This window comes from Amphibalanus amphitrite, unplaced genomic scaffold (assembly GCF_019059575.1).
Source record: "Amphibalanus amphitrite isolate SeventyFive unplaced genomic scaffold, NRLGWU_Aamphi_draft 002575F_arrow, whole genome shotgun sequence".
NCBI classification, from domain to species: domain Eukaryota; kingdom Metazoa; phylum Arthropoda; class Thecostraca; order Balanomorpha; family Balanidae; genus Amphibalanus; species Amphibalanus amphitrite.
The window spans coordinates 1-23,418 of NW_024883989.1; the positions used below are offsets into that span (position 1 = coordinate 1).

The window sequence follows — 23,418 nt, forward strand, 5'->3', positions numbered from 1 at the left end:
AGAGAGAGAGAGAGAGAGAGAGAGGAGAGAGAGAGAGAGAGAAGACCAGGGCCATCGGTGAGGCGGCGTACCCGCGCGGGAGCTCCACGCCAGGTACTGGGAGCGGGCTCGCCTTTTCCTCGTAGTGACCCATCAAGGCTGGGCGGCGGCGGTACTAGTTTCGCAAGGGACAGACATGGAGCGACTCGGGACTCGTCTCAGTCCGGCCGCTACCCAGCTGCCCGCCGCGCCTGGCCGGGCTGCTGCTTCGCCGGCCGGGTGGCGCAGGCGGCCCTCCCGGCTCCCGCCCGTCTGGGATGCGCTCCCCAACCGCAGGGCGTCGGCGGCGCCCAAGAGGCACAAGAATAACGGCGGTGCTGGGCGGCTTGTGGGGTGACGGTGCCGCGCTCCTTCCCCGGCTCCTCGCCGTCCGTCCCCTCTCCCCGATGCCGTTTTCTTCCAGGGGAGGCGCCCCGGCCGCCGTGCCGGGGCGTAGCGCAGTCTGTGCTTTAAGTACAGCAAGATATTCACCCAGGCTAGATTAAGGTCAACAACCTAGGATTAAGGGTGGCTACAGACTTTAGACTTAATGCAGACTTAACATGAAGGTATTATATATGCAACTAAATGACACACATGGTATTTGTTCTAACCTTCTCAACAGAAAGTGAACATGTCAGGACAGCACCCCTCGATGACCATTATACTCAAGGGGTGTAGGCACTGATTCCCCAGGGGTGAAGTGATAGGAGCACAAACATGAGTCACTAGTTGGCTCTGTGTCTTTCCTCCTGCAGGAAAAAATATATGTGTGATGCCCAATGTGAGGTAACTGCATATTATAAAGCTGGAAATTGTACAAAGTTATGACACACAAGCAAAATGCATGTTACTGCTCTTGTTATTGCTATATTGATATGAGACCTCACAAGACACATAAATATGCATGGTAAAAAAGGGAGCAACAATACATTTCAAATGTAGCTTGTCATTATAAAATGATCATGAATTTCACTACATCAAAAGTGAATGAAATTAAGTGATAATCAAAGACTGGAAAAGAAGATCAGCATACACTACTAATATGTCTGTTTCCAAAGCTAAAGTATGATCCTCAATGTTGCAAAAGTTGGTTGACTTTAACAATAACTTTGAATAAAAAAAACAACATATAGTAAACAGTCACACTTCAAGGAAATCGCAAGATCCATCCAACCAACATGCCCTGTTTGGAATGCTGTTAACATGCTATGATCTTCACAGAATAGGTAAAATCAACTCAAATATTACATTCTTTTATTACAAATCATATCTTCCCATGAACTTCATTATTGTGACTGCAGAGCTCATTCAGTCAATCAGAGACTGTGCAGAGACTTCATCATTCAAACAATCTGAGAATCAATGTGCAGAGACTAACACTTTAAAATCTAGTGACATTTCACAAACATCTTTTATGCTACAAGCTTATGCTTACCAAACACTTTTCATGACTCAAATATGGTGGTGTTTATTTTAAGTGAAAACATTCATCCAGCACTAAGCAGATTATTTCTAAGCTCCACAAAGTCCCAATTTCTGTTATATTTCGCTTGGAGTCACTTCATAGTTTGAACTCAAAGTGCCTTGTGGATTTACCTCAGTTATGTAGGTAAATCCACAAGGATTGATGGGCTTTACCTCAGTTATGTAGCTGCTCCCTCAATTTAAGTTTCTCGTTAAATTTCACTGAGGCGTTGCAAGATGGGCTGTAGCCAAATTCACTTCCCTGTTCGGCTGATGCTCACAATACCTGGACATTTTTAATTCCAATTTTTGTAGCTGTTAACAATTGATGAAGGCCCAAGTACCTAGACAACAATGACGTTACAGAGGAAACCCCTGGCTGTGTTTCACGGGCGCGCTGGCGCTGCCAGCGCAATCTGTGAGCTAGCGTTAACCTCTGGTAGTGTTGGAGGTATAGGCTTGTTGATGTCTCTATGGAAATCAAAAGTGGCTGGCAAGTGTCTCGAAACACCACCCTTATTTTTGAACAATAATGGTGTGATAACTGTTGCTGCAAGAAAATATAAGGTGAAGTGAAGACGTGAAGTAAAATCAGGTCAGACATTAATATATACCCAAAAATAGCAGTGTATGGAGTACCTATATTCACATTACCAATAATATGATGCACAACAGGCCATAGAAAAACAGGTGAATATGGAATTGTAACCCAATTTCAATATCAACATGGCACTTGGCATTAACAGTAAAACACAAAGTTTTTGATGTTAAATCAACAGAGAAAACTCCTGAACATAAACAAAATGATCAGAATGTATAATAAGGATAAAAGTATAAATAAAAATCGACGAATCAGCCTATCATCGCCCTTACACATTCACCACTCCCCATTCCACGCACAGATTGTTTACCCCTTGGCTTACCCCGTGTTCGCAGTCTCCCGGTAAACGAAGATTCTAAACGCCGTCCGACCAATCACGTTCAAGATCAGCGGGGCTTGGCCGCGGTTCTCGAACGTCATTGGCCAGATCACGCAGAATCTCAGTCGTCAGCAAAACTTTGAACACGGTGTTATATTTTTCGCTATGGTAACAAAAGCGCCAGAATTGACTACCAGAATTGGATCCGAAGGTCAAATGGGTCACGTGACTGTGTAGTTCAGATGGACAACACCTGGTTAAAATCACTAGCCCTAGAGACCTTCTAGAGACTTTTCAGCGGTGACTTGAGTGGCAACCCTTCGTGTGACGTCTGCTCTACCAATGCCCTATGATGTCTGGTTAGGTATTTGATTTCAAATTATGTTAGGTTATATGTAGGTGAGGTTAAAACTTAAACAAGCTCTAAGACATACACACGGGCTTCATCTGAGATTAATATTGAGTTAGGGGTCAGGGTACCCACCTTCCTGTCAGGTCAAGATACTTGACACACCCGACACACCATCTTGCTATCTGAGGCGGCCCAGGAACCAGCTCAGGCAATTACAATGAAAGTCAACAGTCGTGCGGGCATTACACCACTCCCCGTTAAAATCTCATTTCAAGTAACTAGTTAATGACGATAATCACGCCGTCACAAATCTCACGAAACATATTGACCCTGTGATATTGATATTCCGAAAAGAAATATCCACAATGATTTATAGCGAACGTGTTCTTACGCAGCTGTGACATAAGCTGCGCATGCGAAAAACACCCGCTAGACCAATTGATGGCGAATGAACCTGTTGATGAAGAAATACTTGTCTCCCATTGGTCTGTGAACACAATCTGCAGGAAACGCAGCTTAAACTACAGTAAAATTTTGCAGGAAAATCTGCAGAAAGTAAGAAAAATGCAATTTAAACATACTTAGCCAATGAGTCTGGCCAATCTGTTGGTATATTCCGATAGATATTGAGCACGATCAGTCATTTTGAAAGAATTACGGTCCGACTCGCTTTATTTTTAAAGCAATGACGCATAAAAGAATTATTGAAAAATTGACAAAAATATTTTCTTGGGAGGAAAAGTGGGACAAGCGTTAAGTTAAAAATCAAAATTAATACACTGATCGAGACCTCGCTTTCAGAAGAATATATCGGTGCATTTTCGCATCGAATCTCTCTCAATCATGAGCAAACTTGGGTAAAAACAGCAAGATTGCCTGTTTTGTCAATTCACACATTTTCAGATTTGGGGGCAATTTTAAAGTTGATGGCCAATGTTTTAAAAGTCAACATTTTTACAGGAAAAAATACAGCTATTTTTCTTCCAAATTCATTGATTTGTAGAGTCCGACTCTCTCTTGTTTTCTCGCAGTTCCCGTTGTGCTCTGAGAGAAACGAACATGTGTATCATAGCGTTTGGTTCACTTCAAGACTGCAGAATTTGCACTTGAATTTTCTGCCGTGTGGAAGACCAGAGGGAGTCAGCTAATTTATGACAGAATGTGCTTGAAAAATGACTGGTGAATAATATCTTTTGCCAGCATCTGACAAACATTTATATTTTAAATGACGCTCTTCAACTGTCAAGTGAGTTCCAAATGGCCTAAATTGTCAGCTGTTTATCATCCTAGGTCAGCTCAAGGTCACAGACGTCAGCTGAAGAAAGTGGTCACCATTGGCCCTGTGTTGAGCGGACAAACCGGTGTTACCTAGTATTCTATGTACCGTGAACAGCCCTCAGATATATATGACGCAACCGCGACATTTGCAGCGCAATTTGACGGATGCTCCATGGGTTACCTTTGAATTTTAGCTGGTAAAAATTAACATACGGCTCGGAAATACGAACTGAGAAATAAAAAGAATCTTGCCATTCACAACAATCATCGAGAAACACCCACCACACCCACATACAACAATAACCACCAACACGCGCGCCGAAAACCACTCAAAACGCACGTGAACGTTCAAAACGCGTTGTTAATGTTATCATCAACTTGGCATCAACCTAGCGTGAAATTTGCGTAAAATGCACATTGAATTTGTCAAACATAAATGAAGTCATTGAAGACTATGCAAGGTTTCTTTTATGATTTGATGCCATTTGATGCATACTTCAAGTCAATAAGCAGCCATTAAATAAGGGAAAACCATATTAAAGTACATATGCCCTTTTAGAATTTGCAAAAGTTGTAATAGCATGTGCAATTTTGTCGTAAAACTCTTTGATAACTTTATTCATGGCAAATTTACAATCTTTCTTGTGATATTCCTGGTGAATTTTTTCATCCTTATTTTAAATTTTACTACATCATCTTGACAAAATTACAGGATAATAAAGAAAATAGTAACTTAATGGAAGAGAAAGGGAATCTTGCCTCAATAAATATTTGATTTATTTCTATGAAACCTTGAATGCATCGTCCCAAGCAGAAGATGAATTGGAATGTAAACAGCAACAAACAAGAAGCAGGAAGTGGCAGGAAATGGAAATCTGGGAAATATATGGCTTTGGGCAGGAAGCCAAGAAGAGGCTTTTGAAACATAGGGTATAATTAAATTAGATCGCTTGGATCTATATTGGAAAGCAACAGATTGATATTTAAGCTCCTATAATATCGCGATTGTGTTGTTTTTGCCCTTGCTTGCTGCTGCGACCGTTGATTATATCGTAAGATGGAAGTCGAAGATGGGAAGTTTAGACACATACGACAGTTTTTTGCCGAGGACGCCTGGGAAGCCCTAAGTGATCTCGAGAAGCAAGTTTATTGTAACATGAAGTCCAACTATGACAAGTTATCTGAACTCGGTGAGTCAGAGCTACCCAGTTTTTACGTTTTTATATGTTTAACCCTCGCCCGTATTGGTGTTTTTCCAGCCGCGAACGTATAAGGGGGGGGGGAACGGACCCCCCTTACCGTTTCGCCCCTGATTGAGCTAGAGCTTCGCGGAAAAAAACGAGCGTGCTGCCCGTGACGAGAGGAAGCCGATGATACCTAATTTTAACCCGCGCCCCACTGGGGGGGGGGGCTATTTATAGCCCCCCCTCCCGTTTTTCTGCAATAACTTCCAAACCGCTTGACGGATCGACGACAAACTTTCAGTACCTTCGGCTGCATCAATTTGACACCTTGTGTCAAAATTTGAACTTCGTAGCTACCATAGGTCGGCCGGAAATGACGTCAAAGTGACGTCATGTTCGTCCGATTTCGACGCAAAACATTGAACCACGGCAATCGCTCCCAAGAGCTCAGTTTTTAAGCTAGATCCAATTTCTTTGCATGAAAGAACTCAGAATTGATCGCGCTATCAAACTGCTATCTCGGATTTTCAAAATTTTGAAAATTTCGAAAATTTTATATAATAATATTCAAAATTTATATTTTTATATTTTTTTCAAAAGATTTTTGACTTTTCGAAAAAAACCGGAATATATGTGACAGAACGCATGATTATGACTAACTGTAGCAAGTTTTAGCTAAATATCTTCAAAAATGGCCAAGTTATACGCATTATTGCAAAAAATTCACAATTATTAATTTTTCAAATCAATTTTTCAGTACGTATTTGGCATCGTACACCAATATAAATGGCACCATCGTGTTCCTGAGCTCAAACTGCATCCAATAGACACCCTTTTTGTTGAAAAATTTCAACTTCAAAATTTGACCTTTTTTGACCTGAAAGTGACCTGACCTAAGCTAAATTCGACTCAAAATGACCTCGAATGACATAGACGACATCAAATTCGAAATCTATGGCCTAAATGGACCATAAAACATGTGTCACGTGACCGACGCATGATATAATATTTTCGTGACCTGTGATGACCTGACCCTGACCTGAAAATCAAAGTACAAGTTTGGTACCCTCAAGGTATCTAGAGCATCTGTTCACGAGTGTGGAAACCAAAAATGAGCCTGATCTTACTTGTAAGACGGCGGCCAGAGCCCAAAATGTGAACAAGCCAAGTGCTAATAATTTTTACTTTGACCTGACCTGTGACGTCATCGGTGACCTCGAGGTAAATGAAATTAGGTTTCGCTCGACAGTTTTTCCGGGGCTATCAGACGCCGTTTGAATTTTGACGATCGGCCCAGTAGTTTCGGAGTTAGGAGGGGGGGGGGCTATGAATAGCCCCCCCCCCCCAGTAGGGCGTGTTATACACAGACCCCAGTGGGGCGCGGGTTAAGGTCCTAGGTCATTGGTTGACCTTGCAGGTCAGGTCAATGACCCAAAAGTCGGGAAAATCGGGACCTGTTAGAACGTCGTAAAGTGTGGCTGCAATGGGGTTCTTCGGGGTGCTGATCACGAATATCATGTTAGTTTTGATCACAGATGATGTCTTCATGCGTTTAGTCCAGGTGGGGTCAGGTCAGGTCAGGTCAACCAGTAGGGGTCCTGCCGGGTATTCCTAGTAGGTGTCAACCGCCTCTGACAGCTTCGTAACATGTTACGAAGGCACCAAAACTACTTCGTAAATGTTCATATGGTTGCTAAATTCGAATTCAGCTCCAAAAACTGGCCTAGAAACATGTAAAACTCGAAAAAGTGAACCGAGGTCATCGAAGGTCAATGACCTGACCTGACCTTCAGGTGACCTTGACACCCACCCTTATGCATGGGGGCAACATCATATCACATGTTTGAACGCTTGAAACCACGAAAAGACTGCAAGCGCGCGGCTAATGCGAGCCGACATACGCCGAATCGGGATCCGGCCAAACATGGTCTTGAAAAGTAGGTCACAGGTCAAAGGTCATTGGGGTCAGGGTCATGAAATTTTCAGGGTAGGTGTAAAATTTATTAACGCGAGGGTACTGAAAGTTTCGTCGCGATCGGCCGCTTTTTACGCGAGTTATTAGTTAGTTAATAGTTATTATGCTATGGCCCGGCGAAAAAAGTGGGGGCGTTACTTCCCCCCCCCCCCCCCCAGCAACTCGCGGGTTAACCCTCGCCGGCCGAGGGGGGGGGGGCGGGTGCCGCCCCCCCCCATAGGGTTTTTTCGCGATAGCTCCGAACACGCTGGCGATAGAGAGCTGAAACTTGGCATACCTGACCTTTGATCCAAGCCGCATCTTTTGACACCAACCGCATTTTTGGGTCAGGTCAGGTCACTGACCTATGACGTCATAAGTGAACCTCTGCACGGTCTTCAGATGTCGCAACTTCGCAACGCTCTCACTGCCAGAGGAGATGTCACAGGGAAATGAAACTTGCAGGATCTAGTATCCATTATGAGTCTCACAACTTGTATATCTCGGATTTTTCCTAAAGGTCATATGAGGTCAGGTCATTTTCGTGACCTCACCATTATAAGTCAATGGGGAAAAATGAAAACTGCTATTCTGGCGCCGGGAACGATCTCCAACTATCTCAAGCACACAGAATCGTGATTTGATGCACTCCTTGCAAGGTTAGATGCGTCACTTTTGCAATGTTGACCTTCCGTGACGTCATTTATGACGTCATCAAGGTCATATTAGTTTTTCGTCAATAACTCCCGATCAAATTGAGCTAGCGAGTCGAGAAAGCCACCAATGGACTCAGGAAGACCTACCGAATCGAATGATATGCGACATGACCTCTTTCGACCAACTTCGTGACCTGGGGGTGCTGACCTGACCTTGACCTGAGGTCAACACCCCAAGTTGACCTGACCCGAACAAAAAGTATATCATTCGACGCGCCTGAGCGAGACGAACACGATGCTGCCAAAATCGCGGCTCTGCGGCCGTTTTTTGCGAAGTTATTCACCAAAAACTGAACCGTACCCTGGGGCACTTGACCTGACCTCAGAGGTCACCGGTTGACCTAGGACCTTAAAATCGGGTACAAATCTCTGCGTCTCGTAACGGCGCACACGGTCGTTTTTTCCGCGACGCGCTAGCTCCACCAGGGGCGAAACGGCGAGGGGGGGTCGTACCCGCCCCCCCCCCCTCGGCCGGCGCGTATGTAGAAAACCAATAGGTCCGGCGAGGGTTAATAGGGCTATCGAATGCGCTTTTCTGCGGCGCTTTAGCTCTATTGGTTCCCGAGTTATGCGTTGGCTTCCTGGAAATTGTCGACATTCGACCTGAAAATCGGCGAAATTTTGCCTTCAATGACCTCTGGTGACCTAACATTTGACCTGACCAAAAAAGTGACCGAAGTGATTTCGTCATTATCTTTGGCGCTCTTTCGAACGCCGCTTTTCGCGTATCGCTACGTGGCCCAGGAGCCGAGTTAGAGGGGGGGGGGGTGTTCAACCCCCCCCCCCAGCAGGGCCTCGTTTCATAAAGCGAGTCCGTAACTTACGCCGGTTTTTGGTCTTGTATTGCAAGTGCATGTGATTGTGAAGCGATGACGATAATTTGAATCGTTGAGTTTATTTATCTTGCAAACAAGAACAGAAGGGAAAAGGGGAAATAAATTTATCACTTCACATGCACTTGCAATACAAGCCCAAAAACCGGCGTAAGTTACGGACTCGCTTTATGAAACGAGGCCCAGGGCGTGGAAATCCAGGACCCCCAGCCGGGCCCGGGTTAATGAAGGCTGCGTATGCTGTATACGCGCAGCCTTAACCCTATTAGTGGCAGGCTCCTGGCTACCCCTATTAGTGGCAGGGGGGGGGGCTGTTTACGACCCCCCCCCTTGATATCTCGAGATCTAACGGGCCGATTTTCAAAATTCAAACGGCATTCGATTTCGCTCAACGTGATCTACATTTCCAAAAAATAAAAATTAAGAAAATGTCAATAGGGGGGTAGAGGGGGGTAAAAACGGGCAAATTGCAGATACATTTTAGACTGTTTATCACGGCCAGTTTTCTGAACCAATCTTAACGCAACTTTTGCCGATCGATAGAGAATGAACCAGGAATTCACATGGATCCTAAAAATATGCATTTTCAAAAATCATAGGCGGATACAGATCATTGAGATTGGGGGTACACAAAAAGTATAGTAAATAAGGTTTTTGTTGGTACTGTTTCTGGAAAGGGTGGTAATGGTCTTGTTATGTTACAATTTTCTTATGAGAGAACGACTACAATTGTATTGGTCATGCATAGGCGGTGTCAGGGCACCTATGTTGGGAGGTAAAACATAACCCCCTTTTTGGACGCCTGGATCCGCCTATTATAGCAAAAACGTGTCAAAAGAGGGTGCACAATAACTTTGTGTATGTTATCACATGATACCTTTCATTCACTGTTCGTAAAACTGGTGCATACAGTGATAATACATCAGCATCGTGATCTTCGCCCAAATGACTCGCTTCACGAATAGGACTCCCCAATTCCCAGTGCTCTGGAGCCGCCCCTGGTAAAGTTATGAACTTGAAATTTTCAAGGAATGTGCCCAATTTAGTTTTAGGAAAAGTCAGAAAATTTCAGCATCGTAGCTTCAGCGGTTTCGGAGTTATTCCCGAAAAACCTGAGGGGTGGATAAAAACAACCCCCCCCCCCCTGCCACTAATAGGGTTAATGAATGTCTCGTCGAACCTTAACCCTACAAAACAAAACCAATGGCAAACAGCCCGTCAGTTTCTGGCCGAGTAATCGTGTACTGTGTAGCTCCATCAACGAGGAATCTTTAACCCTATTAGTGGCAGGGGGGTTGTTTTTATCCACCCCTCAGGTTTTTCGGGAATATCTCCGAAACCGCTGAAGCTACGATGCTGAAATTTTCTGACTTTTCCTAAAACTAAATTGGGCACATTCCCTGAAAATTTCAAGTTCATAACTTTACCAGGGGCGGCTCCAGAGCACTGGGAATTGGGGGTCCTATTCGTGAAGCGAGTCATTTGGGCGAAGATCACGATGCTGCACCAGTTTTACGAACAGTGAATGAAAGGTATCATGTGATTACATATACAAAGTTATTGTGCATCCTCTTTTGACACGTTTTTGCTATAATAGGCGGATCCAGGCGTCCAAAAAGGGGGGTTATTTTTTACCTCCCAACATAGGTGCCCTGACACCGCCTATGCATGACCAATACAATTTTAGTCGTTCTCTCATAAGAAAATTGTAACATAACAAGACCGTTGCCACCCTTTTTAGAAACAGTACCAACAAAAACCTTATTTACTATACTTTTTGTGTACCCCCAATCTCAATGATCTGTATCCGCCTATGATTTTTGAAAATGCATATTTTTAGGATCCATGTGAATTCCTGGTTCATTCTCTATCGATCGGCAAAAGTTGCATTAAGATTGGTTCAGAAACCTGGCCGTGATAAACAGTCTAAAATGTATCTGCAATTTGCCCGTTTTTACCCCCCTCTACCCCCCTATTGACATTTTTTAATTTTATTTTTTTTAGAAATGTAGATCTCGTTGAGCGAAATCGAATGCCGTTTGAATTTTGAAAATCGGCCGGTTAGATCTCGAGATATCAAGGGGGGTCGTAAACAGCCCCCCCTGCCACTAATAGGGGGTAGCCAGGAGCCTGCCACTAATAGGGTTAAAGGTATCAGTATAGAGGTGTCGTTAACCCTCGCCCGTATCAGTACTTAGGGAGGGGTCGAACGAGGGTCGAACGGACCCCCTCTCGGTTTTTCGCGAATAACTCGCGTAAAAAGCGGCTGACCGCGACGAAACTTTCAGTACCCTCGCGTTAATCAATTTTACACCTACCCTTAAAGTTTCATGACCCTGACCCAAATGACCTTTGACCTGTGACCTACTTTTCGAGACCATGTTTGGCCGGAATCGTGATTTGGCGTATGTCGGGCCGACATACGCCGCATTAGCCGCGCGTTTGCAGTCTTTTCGTGGTTTCAAGCGTTCAAACATGAACATGGGATATGATGTTGCCCCGGCCCCATGCATTAGGGTGGGTGTCAACTACATGCTCGTTTTTACCGCGAAACTCTAGCTCAATCAGGGGCGAAACGGCAAGGAGGGTCCAACGCTCCCCCCCCCCCCCCTTATACGTTACGTTCACGGCTGGAAAAACACCAATACGGGCGAGGGTTAATCCACGGAAAAGGTGTGCTAGGATTACGGAAAAGCAAGCTGTAAACATGTTGCCGGTATTCAGCATGAATTAAATTATGGTATGAATTAAACGTGCATTATTCGGTAGTTTGTATCTCTAGCGGGAGGATGGAGCTGCTTTAAAGTGTAATCCATACGGAACGGCTATTTGGAGAACCTAAGTTTATCCTCGCCCATATATAGGGGGGGGGGAGGTCGAACGAACCCTCTCCCCCCCCCCCCTGGTTTGCGCGGATAACTCATGTAAAAAGCGGCCGATTGCCATGAAACTTTCAATACCCTCGCGTTAATCAATTTTGCACTTACCCTTTAAATGTTATGACCCGGCTGACCACCCCAATGACCTTTGACCTATGACCTATTTTTCGAGACCATGTTTGGCTGGAATCGCGATTCGGTGGATGTCGATTCGCATTAGCCGCGCGTTTGCAGTCTTTTCGTGGTTTCAAGCGTTCAGACATGTGATATGATGCTGTGACATGCATTAATGTGGGTGTCAAGGTCACCTGAAGGTCAGGTCAGGTCACTGATCTTTGATTACCTCGGTTCTTTTTTCCAGTTTGACATGTTTCTAAGCTAGTTTTAGGAGCTGAATTTGAATTAAGCAACCATTTGAATTGAACATTAAAGGTAGTGTGCCACCTTTGAAAGATTTCCCATTTTATTTTTCCTATGATAAGAAGCTTCTGTTTTTACCTAATATCGCAAAAAAAGGGCCTGGAATAGTGCCTTTTTCGCCTAAAAGTTTATCGGTTTTTAGATATGTATAACAACTGTAGTGGGCTCACCTGCAAACAGGCGTCGGGCAACAATCGCGAATGCGGCGCACTTGTGACAATAAGCAAAGGTCATTATAGTGTTACGACCATACGACGTACGGGAATGAGTTATCAGCTGTCTAATCGTAGACAACACAATGTCGAGCCTTAAACTGTAAGCCCGTATTGGTATTGTTTCTTTTATTTGGCTGTCGAACATTATTTATGGTTTGAAATATGATTTTATGTAAAATAATTGATATGAAAAAGCCGTCTTATAAGTTATGACCCCATTTCACCACACGCAAGTGGCAGAAATGACAATGATCAGCTGACGCATTTTTCTTGGCCGAAGTCAGAGCGCGCAGCCCGACGCACCACCACCGCACCACAAAGGATGAGCAGAAGCCGCGCCCAAAGCCAGGGCCCCGGTAACGTGAGGTAGCCGAGTCGGGGCAGCGTGCGCTGACCCAAGCCGGGGCCGCAGCTTTGGGCGCGGTCTACCGCATCCCCGCGGGCAGCCCCGGGCTATCACATGACACCGGGAGGACGCGCGGCTCCGGCTTGGGTCAGCGCACGCTGCCCTGACTCGGCTACCTCACGTTACCGGGGCCCTGGCTTTGGGCGTGGTCTACCGCACCACCTAACAGGCGTGTTCGAAACCGCAGGAGCTGATGATGAACGGGTTTATCGAAACTTGATTGGATGAGCATATCGGTAATAGCGATTTCAGTGTGTGCATTTATTGTTCATAGTGGTGTGAAATGTGGTTGGGGTACGACCGACAACCCGTCGGGGCGAATTTCACACTGGGGTACTCAAAATTTGAAGAATTTAAGACGTTTCCATGAGTTTTGAAGGTATGGATAAGTTCTAAAAATCCGGTTCTCCTTATCTGGGCCATTAACTCCATACGGTCCAAGAAAGCTGGCACACTACCTTTAAAGGTAGTGTGCCACCTTTGAAAGATTTCCCATTTTATTTTTCCTAGGATAAGAAGCTTCTGTTTTTACCTAATATCGCAAAAAAAGTCAAAAATGGGCCTGGAATAGTGCCTTTTTCGCCTAAAAGCTTATCGGTTTTTCGATATGTATAACAACTGTAGTGGGCTCACCTGCAAACAGGCGTCGGCAACAATCGCGAATGCGGCGCACATGTGACAATAAGCAAAGGTCATTATAGTGTTACGACCATACGACGTACGGGAATGAGTTATCAGCTGTCTAATCGTAGACAACACAATGTCGAGCCTTAAACTGTAAGCCTGTATTGGTATTGTTTCTTTTATTTGGCTGTCGAACATTACTTATGGTTTGAAATATGATTTTATGTAAAATAATTGATATGAAAAAGCCGTCTCATAAGTTATGGCCCCATTTCATCACACGCAAGTGGCAGAAATGACAATGATCAGCTGACGCATTTTTCTTGGCCGAAGTCAGAGCGCGCAGCCCGACGCACCACCACCGCCGCGCCCAAAGCCAGGGCCCCGGTAACGTGAGGTAGCCGAGTCGGGGCAGCGTGCGCTGACCCAAGCCGGGGCCGCAGCTTTGGGCGCGGTCTACCGCATCCCCGCGGGCAGCCCCGGGCTATCACATGACACCGGGAGGACGCGCAGCTCCGGCTTGGGTCAGCGCACGCTGCCCTGACTCGGCTACCTCACGTTACCGGGGCCCTGGCTTTGGGCGCGGTCTACCGCACCACCTAACAGGCGTGTTCGAAACCGCAGGAGCTGATGATGAACGGGTTTATCGAAACTTGATAGGATGAGCATATCGGTAATAGCGATTTCAGTGTGTGCATTTATTGTTCATAGTGGTGTGAAATGTGGTTGGGGTACGACCGACAACCCGTCGGGGCGAATTTCGCACTGGGGTACTCAAAATTTGAAGAATTTAAGACGTTTCCATGAGTTTTGAAGGTATGGATAAGTTCTAAAAATCCGGTTCTCCTTATCTGGGCCATTAACTCCATACGGTCCAGGAAAGCTGGCACACTACCTTTAACGAAGTGACCCAACAGCATGAAAAATCGGGACCTGTTAAAGCGTCGTAAAGTGTGGCTGCTAAGGGTTTTCGGGGTGCTGATCACGAATGTCATGTTTGTTTTGATCACAGATGATGTCTTCATGCATTTAGGCCAAGTCGGGTCAGGTCAGTTCAACTAGGAGGGGTCCTGCCGGGTATTCGTAGTAGGTGTCAGCCGCCTCAGACAGCTTCGTAATATATTATGAGGCACCAAAGTACTTCATATAGTTCAAATGGTTGACTTCGAATTCAGCTCCCAAATCTAGCCTAAAAACATGTAAAACTCGAAAAAGTGGACATTGGTCATCAAAGGTCGATGACCTGACCTGACCTTCAGGTGACCTTGACACCCACCCTAATGCATGGGAGCAGCATCATATCACATGTTTGAATGCTTAAAACCACGAAAAGACTGCAAACGCTCGGCTAATGCCAGCCCACATACACCGAATCGCGATTCCGGCCAAACATGGTCTCGAAAAGTAGGTCAAAGGTCATTTGGGTCAGGGTCATGAAATTGTCAGGGTAGGTGTGAAATTGTTTAACGCGAGGGTACTAGAAGTTGTGTCGTGATCGGCCGTTTTTACGCGAGTTGTTCGCGAAAACCGAGAGGGGGTCCGTTTGACCCCCCCACCCAATCGGGCAAGGGTTAAATTGCTTTAAGTGAGCTAGGGTGCCGGCGGCCAATCGATCCTATGCGTCAGCGGCTGTGAAAACATCTAAAGCGAGGGTAAGATTATAATCGTCTAATTTATGCAGATCTCAGGTATGAGAGTTTGCTGTTGTGTCGGCCCGGGACTGGCTGTGTAACAGGATTTGGTTTGATTTCCCGGCTCTATTTAGTATTTGACCACCGTGGTGATCTGATTCGGCGTTTGGCTACGCATAGTTACACCACCAAGACAGGCGTGCCTAGGAGCTGATGCCCATTAAGCCCCGTTTTGTGTACGATTAGCCAAACTGTTCATCGGCGTTGCCACTGGAACGGTACGGCAGTCGTAACTATGAGGGAGGAAAGCAGGCACTATGTCCGCCACGCCGTAAAGGTGTTAGCGAGCCCTGCAGTTCCCCCACGCCTATACACACGAATACTGCTGTCATTTGGTTAGAGCACGGCCCCAGCCCTCCATTTATGGCTGACGACTCCGCCAGAAATCCAGGAGAAGCAGTTAAGTGTTCCATTATCGGCTGAGTGCTTGTGTCGGTCCCCACACAGGAATCGCGGGTCACCCGCCGTCGTTCATGCGCGCACCGCCGCCGCCGCCCCGGCCGGCCCGACCGAAGCGTCCTCGACCAGCGAGGTCGGCCGACGACGGCGACGATGACTGGAGTCCGTCGCGATGCGTCCGGCCGGCCCAGCGGCGGTCGCGTTCCACCGTGCGACGTGGCGCCGCCAAGAGCAAGTTCCAGCCGCCGGTGAAGAGGACGGCGACGGTGACATCGGCTGAGGTTGGTGGGGAACTGTTGGGCTGGTGGTGGCTATCTTCTCTTTAAAGCACGGGACATGTAACATTGTAATCCGGAGAGGTAGATTAGCACTTTTCACCTGTTTTGTTTATTGTAGGACAAGGTAGTAATTATACGGTAGTATTTAATAAGGGCGTAATTTCTGCTTATACTTGCTAGTTATCACGTCTTTTCCCGTTCAATAATATGCCCGAGGCTGGAAGGTCATCGCTTGGCTTTCTTGGAGTATCTCATCAGCACCTGTCACTATATTTCAGACGGCGCCCGCTGCTTCCTCGGCCGTGTGCGGTGAGCACGTCCAGTCGCAGGAGCGGCGGCCGGTCACCACAGAGGGGGCAGCAAAGGAGGCGGACCGGTCTCCGCACCGGCCGCCGTCGCCGCCGTACGATTTCATCGGCTTTACGCTCGAGGATCAGTTCAAGTAAGTGACGACAGCGAGTGTTATTGTGAAAATTTCAAGATACCTATCTATATCTAGCGATACCTATAAAACTAGCGATATTTTGCTGTAATTACAACGACTGGCACTTTGGGTTTGCATTTAAGCGAATTGTCTGTGGTCGGATATCTACTGTTTGTTTGGCGGCCGGTTTACTTTCCGCACACCTTCTGCAAGGCAAGATTCAAGAACCTTTTTATCGCCAAAAAAAAAGAACCTCCAAGACCATTTTATGTATGGTTTGACGCGACTTTCAGGGCCCGGCACGCTGTGGACACGAAAGCTGAACTGCTGTGGAACCACATCATCGCCGAGTTCAAGGACTTGGGAGAAGGTAATGATCGTAATCACCATTGTCGCTGGTATGAATAGCATGTCCTAGAAAAGACACCATTTACGGTCACGATCGGTTTTGGCGTTTATCGTGAGACCAAAAGCTTTGTCCTTCACTTTATGCGATAGCAACTGGATGTTATTCCAGCTGGTGCTGTTGTGGCTACGTATGTTACATTGAGTGTTCGGGCATAACGTGATGTAATATCAAATTTCACAGAGCCTCCCGAGCGGGAGGTGTTCAAACGCCGCCGGAACACGGTCAACTACCGGGAGGAGGAGGACCTGGACGACGACGACTACATCTGTGAGGAACCAGCTACCGTCTCATCAACAAATTACACTCAACCTTTCGAAGTCACCACTCACCACATTCTGCTGTGTATTATACGGTCATATCGGCCATAATACGTGTTCTCGTTTTCTGAGTCTTCAGTCTTTTGACAGATAGAGATAACCTCTATTTCGTGTTGTTCCAGTCTGTGACGAGTGTGACCGCGAGTGGGAGGGCGACTGTCCTGTCCACGGGCCCCTGGAGGTCGTACCCGACAACAAGGTACGGAACTCGGGAGGGGACCGCTAATTGCTCTCGCTCCGTTTGTAAGTCTGATGGCATTGTTTGTGTAGCTTTGAACTCCGGTCGATCACTTCATAAATCATGCGATGTGTTTTTAAGTAAGCTACAGCTCGCGCTTGACCTTGCTCATTATTTTATATTATCTCACCGTAAAAAGTGGTTCGAGTGGTAGTTACTACCTTTGTCATGCTACAATGTCCGCTAAACTATTTAAATTGAAAAGTGTTCCGTGTTATTCTTTTCTCAATCATTGAACAATTATCATCGGTTAACTACTTATTGTGATCATCGCAACACGCTTGCACACTGCACAGGTCCCGTTCGACATTGGCGATCCAGAGAGAGACATCAAGACCCGTCCCGAGTTCCTCAACCCGGGCCGGTCCAAAATCCCCGGAGCCAACACCGGTAAAATCCTCATTATTTATCCTGATCACTTGATTATGGATCCCCTCTTTATTGTTTCACGATCTTCTAGGACTGTATTGATAGGAATCGTTCTTTTGTAGCGTCAATAAAGTGTTGTCATGTCGTTTCCTACAGTTCCTCCATCTCTTGTTGTCCACATTAAATATCCTGCGGCGGTGATGTATTCCTTATCGCGTTCTGAAGTATATTATACATTGCCAATGCCTCCTGATTCTGTTCTCGGCAGGCTGTGTTTAGCCTATGGACAGTAACTACCAGCGTCACTGACCTGTATCCCCCCCCCGTTCACCGGCACACAGGCATTTGGACGGAGAAGGACCTGCCGGCGCGGCTGAGGTTCGGTCCCTACGAGGGTATCGTCACCGCCGACCGACGCCAGGCCACCGACTCGGGCTACAGCTGGGAGGTGAGAGCCAGCCGTGGGTCTGGGGCGGGTCTGCGTGGGATGTATTTTGGAAACTAAATATCAATCGCGCTTATCGGGAAACAACAAAAACGGAACCAGCCAGGGAAATTGAGAGAAAAGCATTTTTGAACCAACTCAGATATTTGCATTAACCGCGCCCGGCTGGGGGTCCTGGATTTCTACGCCCTGCTGGGGGGGGTGTTTGAACACCCCCCTTGTAACTCGGCTCCTGGGCCACGTAGCGATACGCGGAAGGCGGCGTTCGAAAGAGCGTAAAAAATAATCACGAAATCACTTCGGTCAATTTTTTGGTCAGGTCAAAGGTCAGGTCACCAGAGGTCATTTAAGGCAAAATTTCGCCGATTTCCAGGTCGAATGTCGACAATTTCCAAGAAGCCAACGCATAACTCGGGAACCAATGGAGCTACAGCGCTGCGGAAAAGCGCATTCGATAGCCCTAATAACGCCCTTTCTGAGTAATTCTCTCAGATTTGACCTAACTTCAACGGTTTTGCCTGCAGGGGGCAAAAACTGCAAAATAGCCGATTTTTTTGGAAACAGTTTTTTCTGCAATAACTTTTGACCCAAGCCTTGTACGAGCTTACTTTCACCGGCATCGTGTTCCTCTCGTCAAGACGCATCGAATGAACTATAACTTGACCTTGAAAGGTCAACTTGAAAATTTGACCTCAGGTCAAGGTCATGACCTGACCGGAAAGGGTCATGTTGCATATCAGTCGATTTGTATCGTCGAGCTGAACACATCTAAGGCGTTTTCATCGCTCTAGCATGCATCTATCAAAAGTTATTTGCGAAAAACTGTTAGATACCATTCGTGACCTAAGATGACCTCAGGGCATAAACAAGGATCACGGACACCATTTTCATGTTCAGTGTGTCTAAACCACTTGTAATTCGGTGTTTTGGAGTGTTTACAGGGTGTCCGGATAGTTCTGGCGCTTTTCAACATTTTCTAAAACAAATGCCATTGGTTCATAGATACTAATCAATGGATCAAAACAATGACCAGGGACACCAAGCCACATGCTTCCGCTACGTGCTCATTCAATGTAACCATCGCCGGCGCCGACGACGGCCTCGACGTAGGGGAGGAAGCGTCTGCGGGTTTTGACGATGCGGGGCATTTCCAGGTCCTCCCATGCTGTCATGATGCGAGTCTTCAGCGACTCCAGGTTGGGGTGAGAAATGGCCTAGATCCTGTTCTACAAAACGCGTAGCACGCCTTAGTCGAGCGGGTCAGGTTAGGAGAATAAGGCGGCCTGATCTCATTTCGCCACGGTGATCTGGCCCGGCAAGCTCTTCTGTCAGTTTAGCTTGAATGGCAGCGGCGTTGTTGGAGGGTGCTCTGTGCTGTTGAAATGCGAAGTGACCCTTAGGGCATGTCGTCTTGACCCTCGGGTTGATGTGGCTGTCCAGGAACCCCTCGTGGGCCAGCCTGTTATTCATTTATTCGACATTGACGAAGATGATGGGACATTTTTGTCCATCAGACCCCCGCACTTTCTTCGATTGCCGCGCTGAAATGCTGCTCCGTTCCCATATCGCGTTCGAAACGGTCTGAGGATATTTTCTAAGGAATTCCCGAGTCGAAATAAACCTTTACCTGCTAAACCATTCATCGAAAAACGCCGCATCGCGCTGCAGCTCGAGCCTCGTTCAAGTCGCACCCGGCCGCCGCGCTCAGGCATTCAGCGACAAGGCGCATCTGCTCATCTACCCATCACTGAAAACGATTTCAAGGTCATATTTACACGACCTCTGGCTGAGCAATCAACGAGGGGTCATGTCTGTGATGATTGGCTGAATGTCCAATAATCACAGCGCGCGTTACACGGCGTCCAAAAGAAGCGCCAGGACTTTCCGGACACCCTGTATAATGGCTTTCGTCCAAAAGCGGCGCATTTCAATTTTCTCCCATTGACTTATAATGGGGAGGTCGCAAAATTGACCTGACCTTAGGTCATCGATATCAAAATTCTGAGATATACATTTTGTACATGCTATTGCTCTTAGCAATCGCTGAAAGTTTCAAAGCGATCGGTCACTCTGTGTAGCTATGACAGACATTGAAACTTTTTATGAGGTGAGGTCTCTTCAAGTGACCTGGTGACCTGACCTTGAATGACCTTGGTCTGAAATTTTCACAACATGTGTAGAATTGATGTATGATAAGGTGTACCAAAAACGGCGGCGCTCCGCGCCGCCGTTTTTGAGATATTTGCAAAAAAACACAAGGGGGGTGTTCAAACACCCCCCCCCCCCAGCAGGGCGCGGGTTAAGGCTGAAACAGACTTTCCGCATTCAAGAAATCGCATGCGAGAGCCTATTCAACTACATTATAGTTCTTGGTTCTTCCCGCATCAATCGCATCCGCATGCGATTTCCTGACTGCGGAAAGAGTCTGTTTCAGTCATTAGTGTGGTTTATGAACAGAATGAAATGACTATCAAATCCCCACGTCGTGTTACTGATTTGATGTTAGAAAAGCTTAGCAAAGCTGGTGCCAGATTGACATTGCTGTCATGGATGAGGAAGTACAGTCTTCGACATCTCTGTGATGCTGACACCCTCGATAACTAGTAACTCTTAACCCGCGAGTTGCTGGGGGGGGGGGGGGGCGTTAAACGCCTCCACTTTTTTCGCCGGGCCATAGCATAAAAACGGCGCGCCTACAAATTTTGGGTACCTGTAGGGAATTGATTGAAGGTTATTGTGACAAAGTTTCAAAAAAATCGGTCGGAAAATTTTTGAGATATCGAGGTTTTAGTGACGTCATGATTTCTCAGTTTTCAACCAAAAACGGCACATGCTAAAAAAAAATCATATAAAATCACAGAATAGACATACAGACATGCGGTAAACGCCATTGGACTGCCAATACCATGACCAATCAAATGGCTATCTTCGATTATTGATTATCGTTCCGCATTTTCCAAAATCTTGAACTGAATCTTGGCAATTTCTCGTGACTACTTCACGACCATGGTACATGCATTTCTTAAATTGAACTTTTTGAGCCAAACACGTACTCGTATGATAAAATGAATGTGACCAACGTGTTCTACGCCCCAAATTACCCATAAAACATGTGTCACAGGCTGCGAATATCAGTTTTGATTTTCGGGGATACCTATGTGCCTACCCGGTTGACCTGACCTTGACCCTGACCTATCCTTGACTGACCCCTACATGGAGCTGACACTCTTGTAGACCTTTTATGATGGATTGTGCACCGTTTTGACAGAGTTTATGACGAGAGGCGCCCATTGCGAAGTCCTGAAGTCCATGCTACTGAAAGCCCGATTTCAGGTGTTTGACCTGACCTTGACCTGACCTGTGACCTCAAAATTCAACTTTAAAGTACTCATCTGAAGCGTCTCGTCGCGTTCTTTCGTTTGCCGCCTCGTGCGTTTCGCTGCGCCTATTGGTTCTCGAGTTATGGGCTGGGGGCGTTTAACGCCCCCCCTCCCCCCCCCCCCCAGCAAACGGTGGGTGGCGAAATACCCCAGCAACTGCCGGGTTAACTTCTTGTGTTGTAAATACGTAATTAAACGCTAAACGGCCATTGACTGACGCACACCAACGGTTTTGCAGATCAAAAAGTGTCGCCGCGTGCACCACTACGTGAACGCCGGCGACTCGAGCTCCAGCAACTGGCTGCGGCTGGTCAACTGTGCCCGCTTCGAGCAGGAGCAGAACCTGATCGCCTTCCAGTACAAGGGCCAGATGTACTACAGGTAACGGTGAACGTGTCTAGCGCAGACCTTGCCCCATGTTCACTGCTTCTCACGGTAGCTGTCATTCAGCTATACAATTATCGGCCTCATATGGTCATTGGGCGCTGGTACTTTGCAGTCAGAAGAAACTGTTGAATTATTGGAACATTACTCGGTAATAATGACAGCTGAGCTGTATAACTGCTCTTTCCATTGTTGTCATTCGTGATGTGTCAATTTGTATTGCACTGTGACCCTTTTTGGCAGCAATTGTTAGCGTGATCAATGCGCACAATATTCGGAATTCAGTGCTCACTCGTTATTTTGTTTTCTGACTCATTGCTGCACCTTTCGTTATGGCCACAGGACGTACAAGCCGATTGTGAAGGGCTCCGAGCTGCTGGTCTACTACGGAGACGCCTACGCCCGGGAGCTCAACATCAACGTGCAGACGTTCAGGAAGGCTCCGGCCGCCGCCCCGCCGCCAGCAGCCTTCGTGTCAGGTGAACGACCAAATATAGCATCTCCGATAGAATAGATATATTACAAAATGCTCAGTAGTTGGCCAATCAGTAAAACACTTGAACAACGTCATTTTTCCGCGAGGCATGACTGGCTGACTGCCATCCCCAAAGGCAGACTGACTAGAGCGACATCTATATTACTGGCCGCCTCATCTAATAGATAAGTAGACAGGCGCAACTATGAGCTTCAACAAAATGCACATGATGTCACATTTTGATAGTATGCACATACATCCATGTATACTGGTTTGTGGTAATCAGTGTCATTCGCCAGGTGGCTCCACGGTCCGCTGCGTCCACTGCGACTACACCTGTCTGGGACAGGAGCGGCTGGACAGGCATGTGAAGACATGGCACGGTCACATCGGCAGGAACGGACGGTACAAGTGTGAGTGGTGTGAGTACTCGACGAACAACGTGCATAATTTGATTAACCATCGCCTCACCCACACGGGAGAGCGGCCCCACCACTGTGACGAGTGCGGCAGGACGTTTACTGAGCGCGGTCATCTGACCCGTCACCACCGTACACACACCGGCCAGAGACCGTACGTGTGTGACGTCTGTGGGAAGGCGTTCACACAGAACAGTCACCTAACGAGCCACAGACGGATCCACACCGGGGAGAAGGTGCGTCAGTGTGAGCAGTGTGGCGCCGTGTTTAACCAGCTGTCTAATTACACCAAACACATGCAGTCACACAACGGTGTGAAGCCGCACCGGTGCCAGGTGTGCTCGGCCCGGTTTGTCAGACAGGAGACCCTCACCACACACATGCGGACTCACACGGGGGAGCGGCCGTACGGGTGCTCATTCTGCCCGGCACGGTTCGCGCAGCAGTCGGTCATGAGGAAACACGTCACCGCCCGGCACACACACGACTACCGACACAGGTGTGAGCGGTGTGGCAAGGGATTTGTGGACACCCGTTGTCTGAGGAAACACAGTGAGAGGTGCACGGTGACCAGCTGATGTGTGTGCAGCTGTGCAGGCGGGGTGGTTGTTACGAGCCTGTTGTGATTTTACATTGCATGCTATTGCCGGTGGATCAACTTATTGTGACAATGTGACTTTTGGCTGTGATCGTTGATTAGGGGCGTTGCTGCATGCCGTTTGATCAATTTTGGATTTAGTTGCACACACACGACTCGATGACATTGCGCTACGTTATCAAATAACATCGTGAATAGTTTTATTTATTGTATTACTGGACCCTGTCGATAAATGGTTCGCTCATACAACTGCAATGGTGTGCCTCATGGATCGCTATGTTGATGTTTTGTAGTTTCATCTGTTCAATACATTTAGTGTTTGCCTA

The 23,418-nt window shown here is 46.8% G+C and overlaps 1 protein-coding gene across 1 annotated transcript; it reads left to right on the plus strand.

The window, feature by feature from the left end:
- The first annotated feature begins 4,600 nt into the window (after positions 1-4,600).
- Positions 4,601-23,418, plus strand: LOC122377162 (histone-lysine N-methyltransferase PRDM9-like). The gene is made up of 11 exons (XM_043357116.1): positions 4,601-5,225; positions 15,405-15,637; positions 15,913-16,076; positions 16,352-16,428; positions 16,648-16,734; positions 16,907-16,983; positions 17,319-17,412; positions 17,733-17,839; positions 21,455-21,597; positions 21,943-22,079; positions 22,375-23,418. Exons 1-11 carry the CDS (start codon positions 5,093-5,095, stop codon positions 23,070-23,072), a joined length of 1,950 nt encoding a protein of 649 aa, XP_043213051.1. The 5' UTR covers positions 4,601-5,092; the 3' UTR covers positions 23,073-23,418.

What these genes read in the sequence shown, in the direction of transcription:
- LOC122377162 (XM_043357116.1), top strand. Translation starts at nt 5,093, where the DNA reads ATGGAAGTCGAAGATGGGAAGTTTAGACACATACGACAGTTTTTTGCC. An exon ending in ACGCTCGAGGATCAGTTCAA is followed by an intron (nt 16,077 to 16,351) that starts GTAAGTGACGAC and finishes CGCGACTTTCAG; the next exon opens with GGCCCGGCACGCTGTGGACA. An exon ending in AAGGGCCAGATGTACTACAG is followed by an intron (nt 21,598 to 21,942) that starts GTAACGGTGAAC and finishes TTATGGCCACAG; the next exon opens with GACGTACAAGCCGATTGTGA.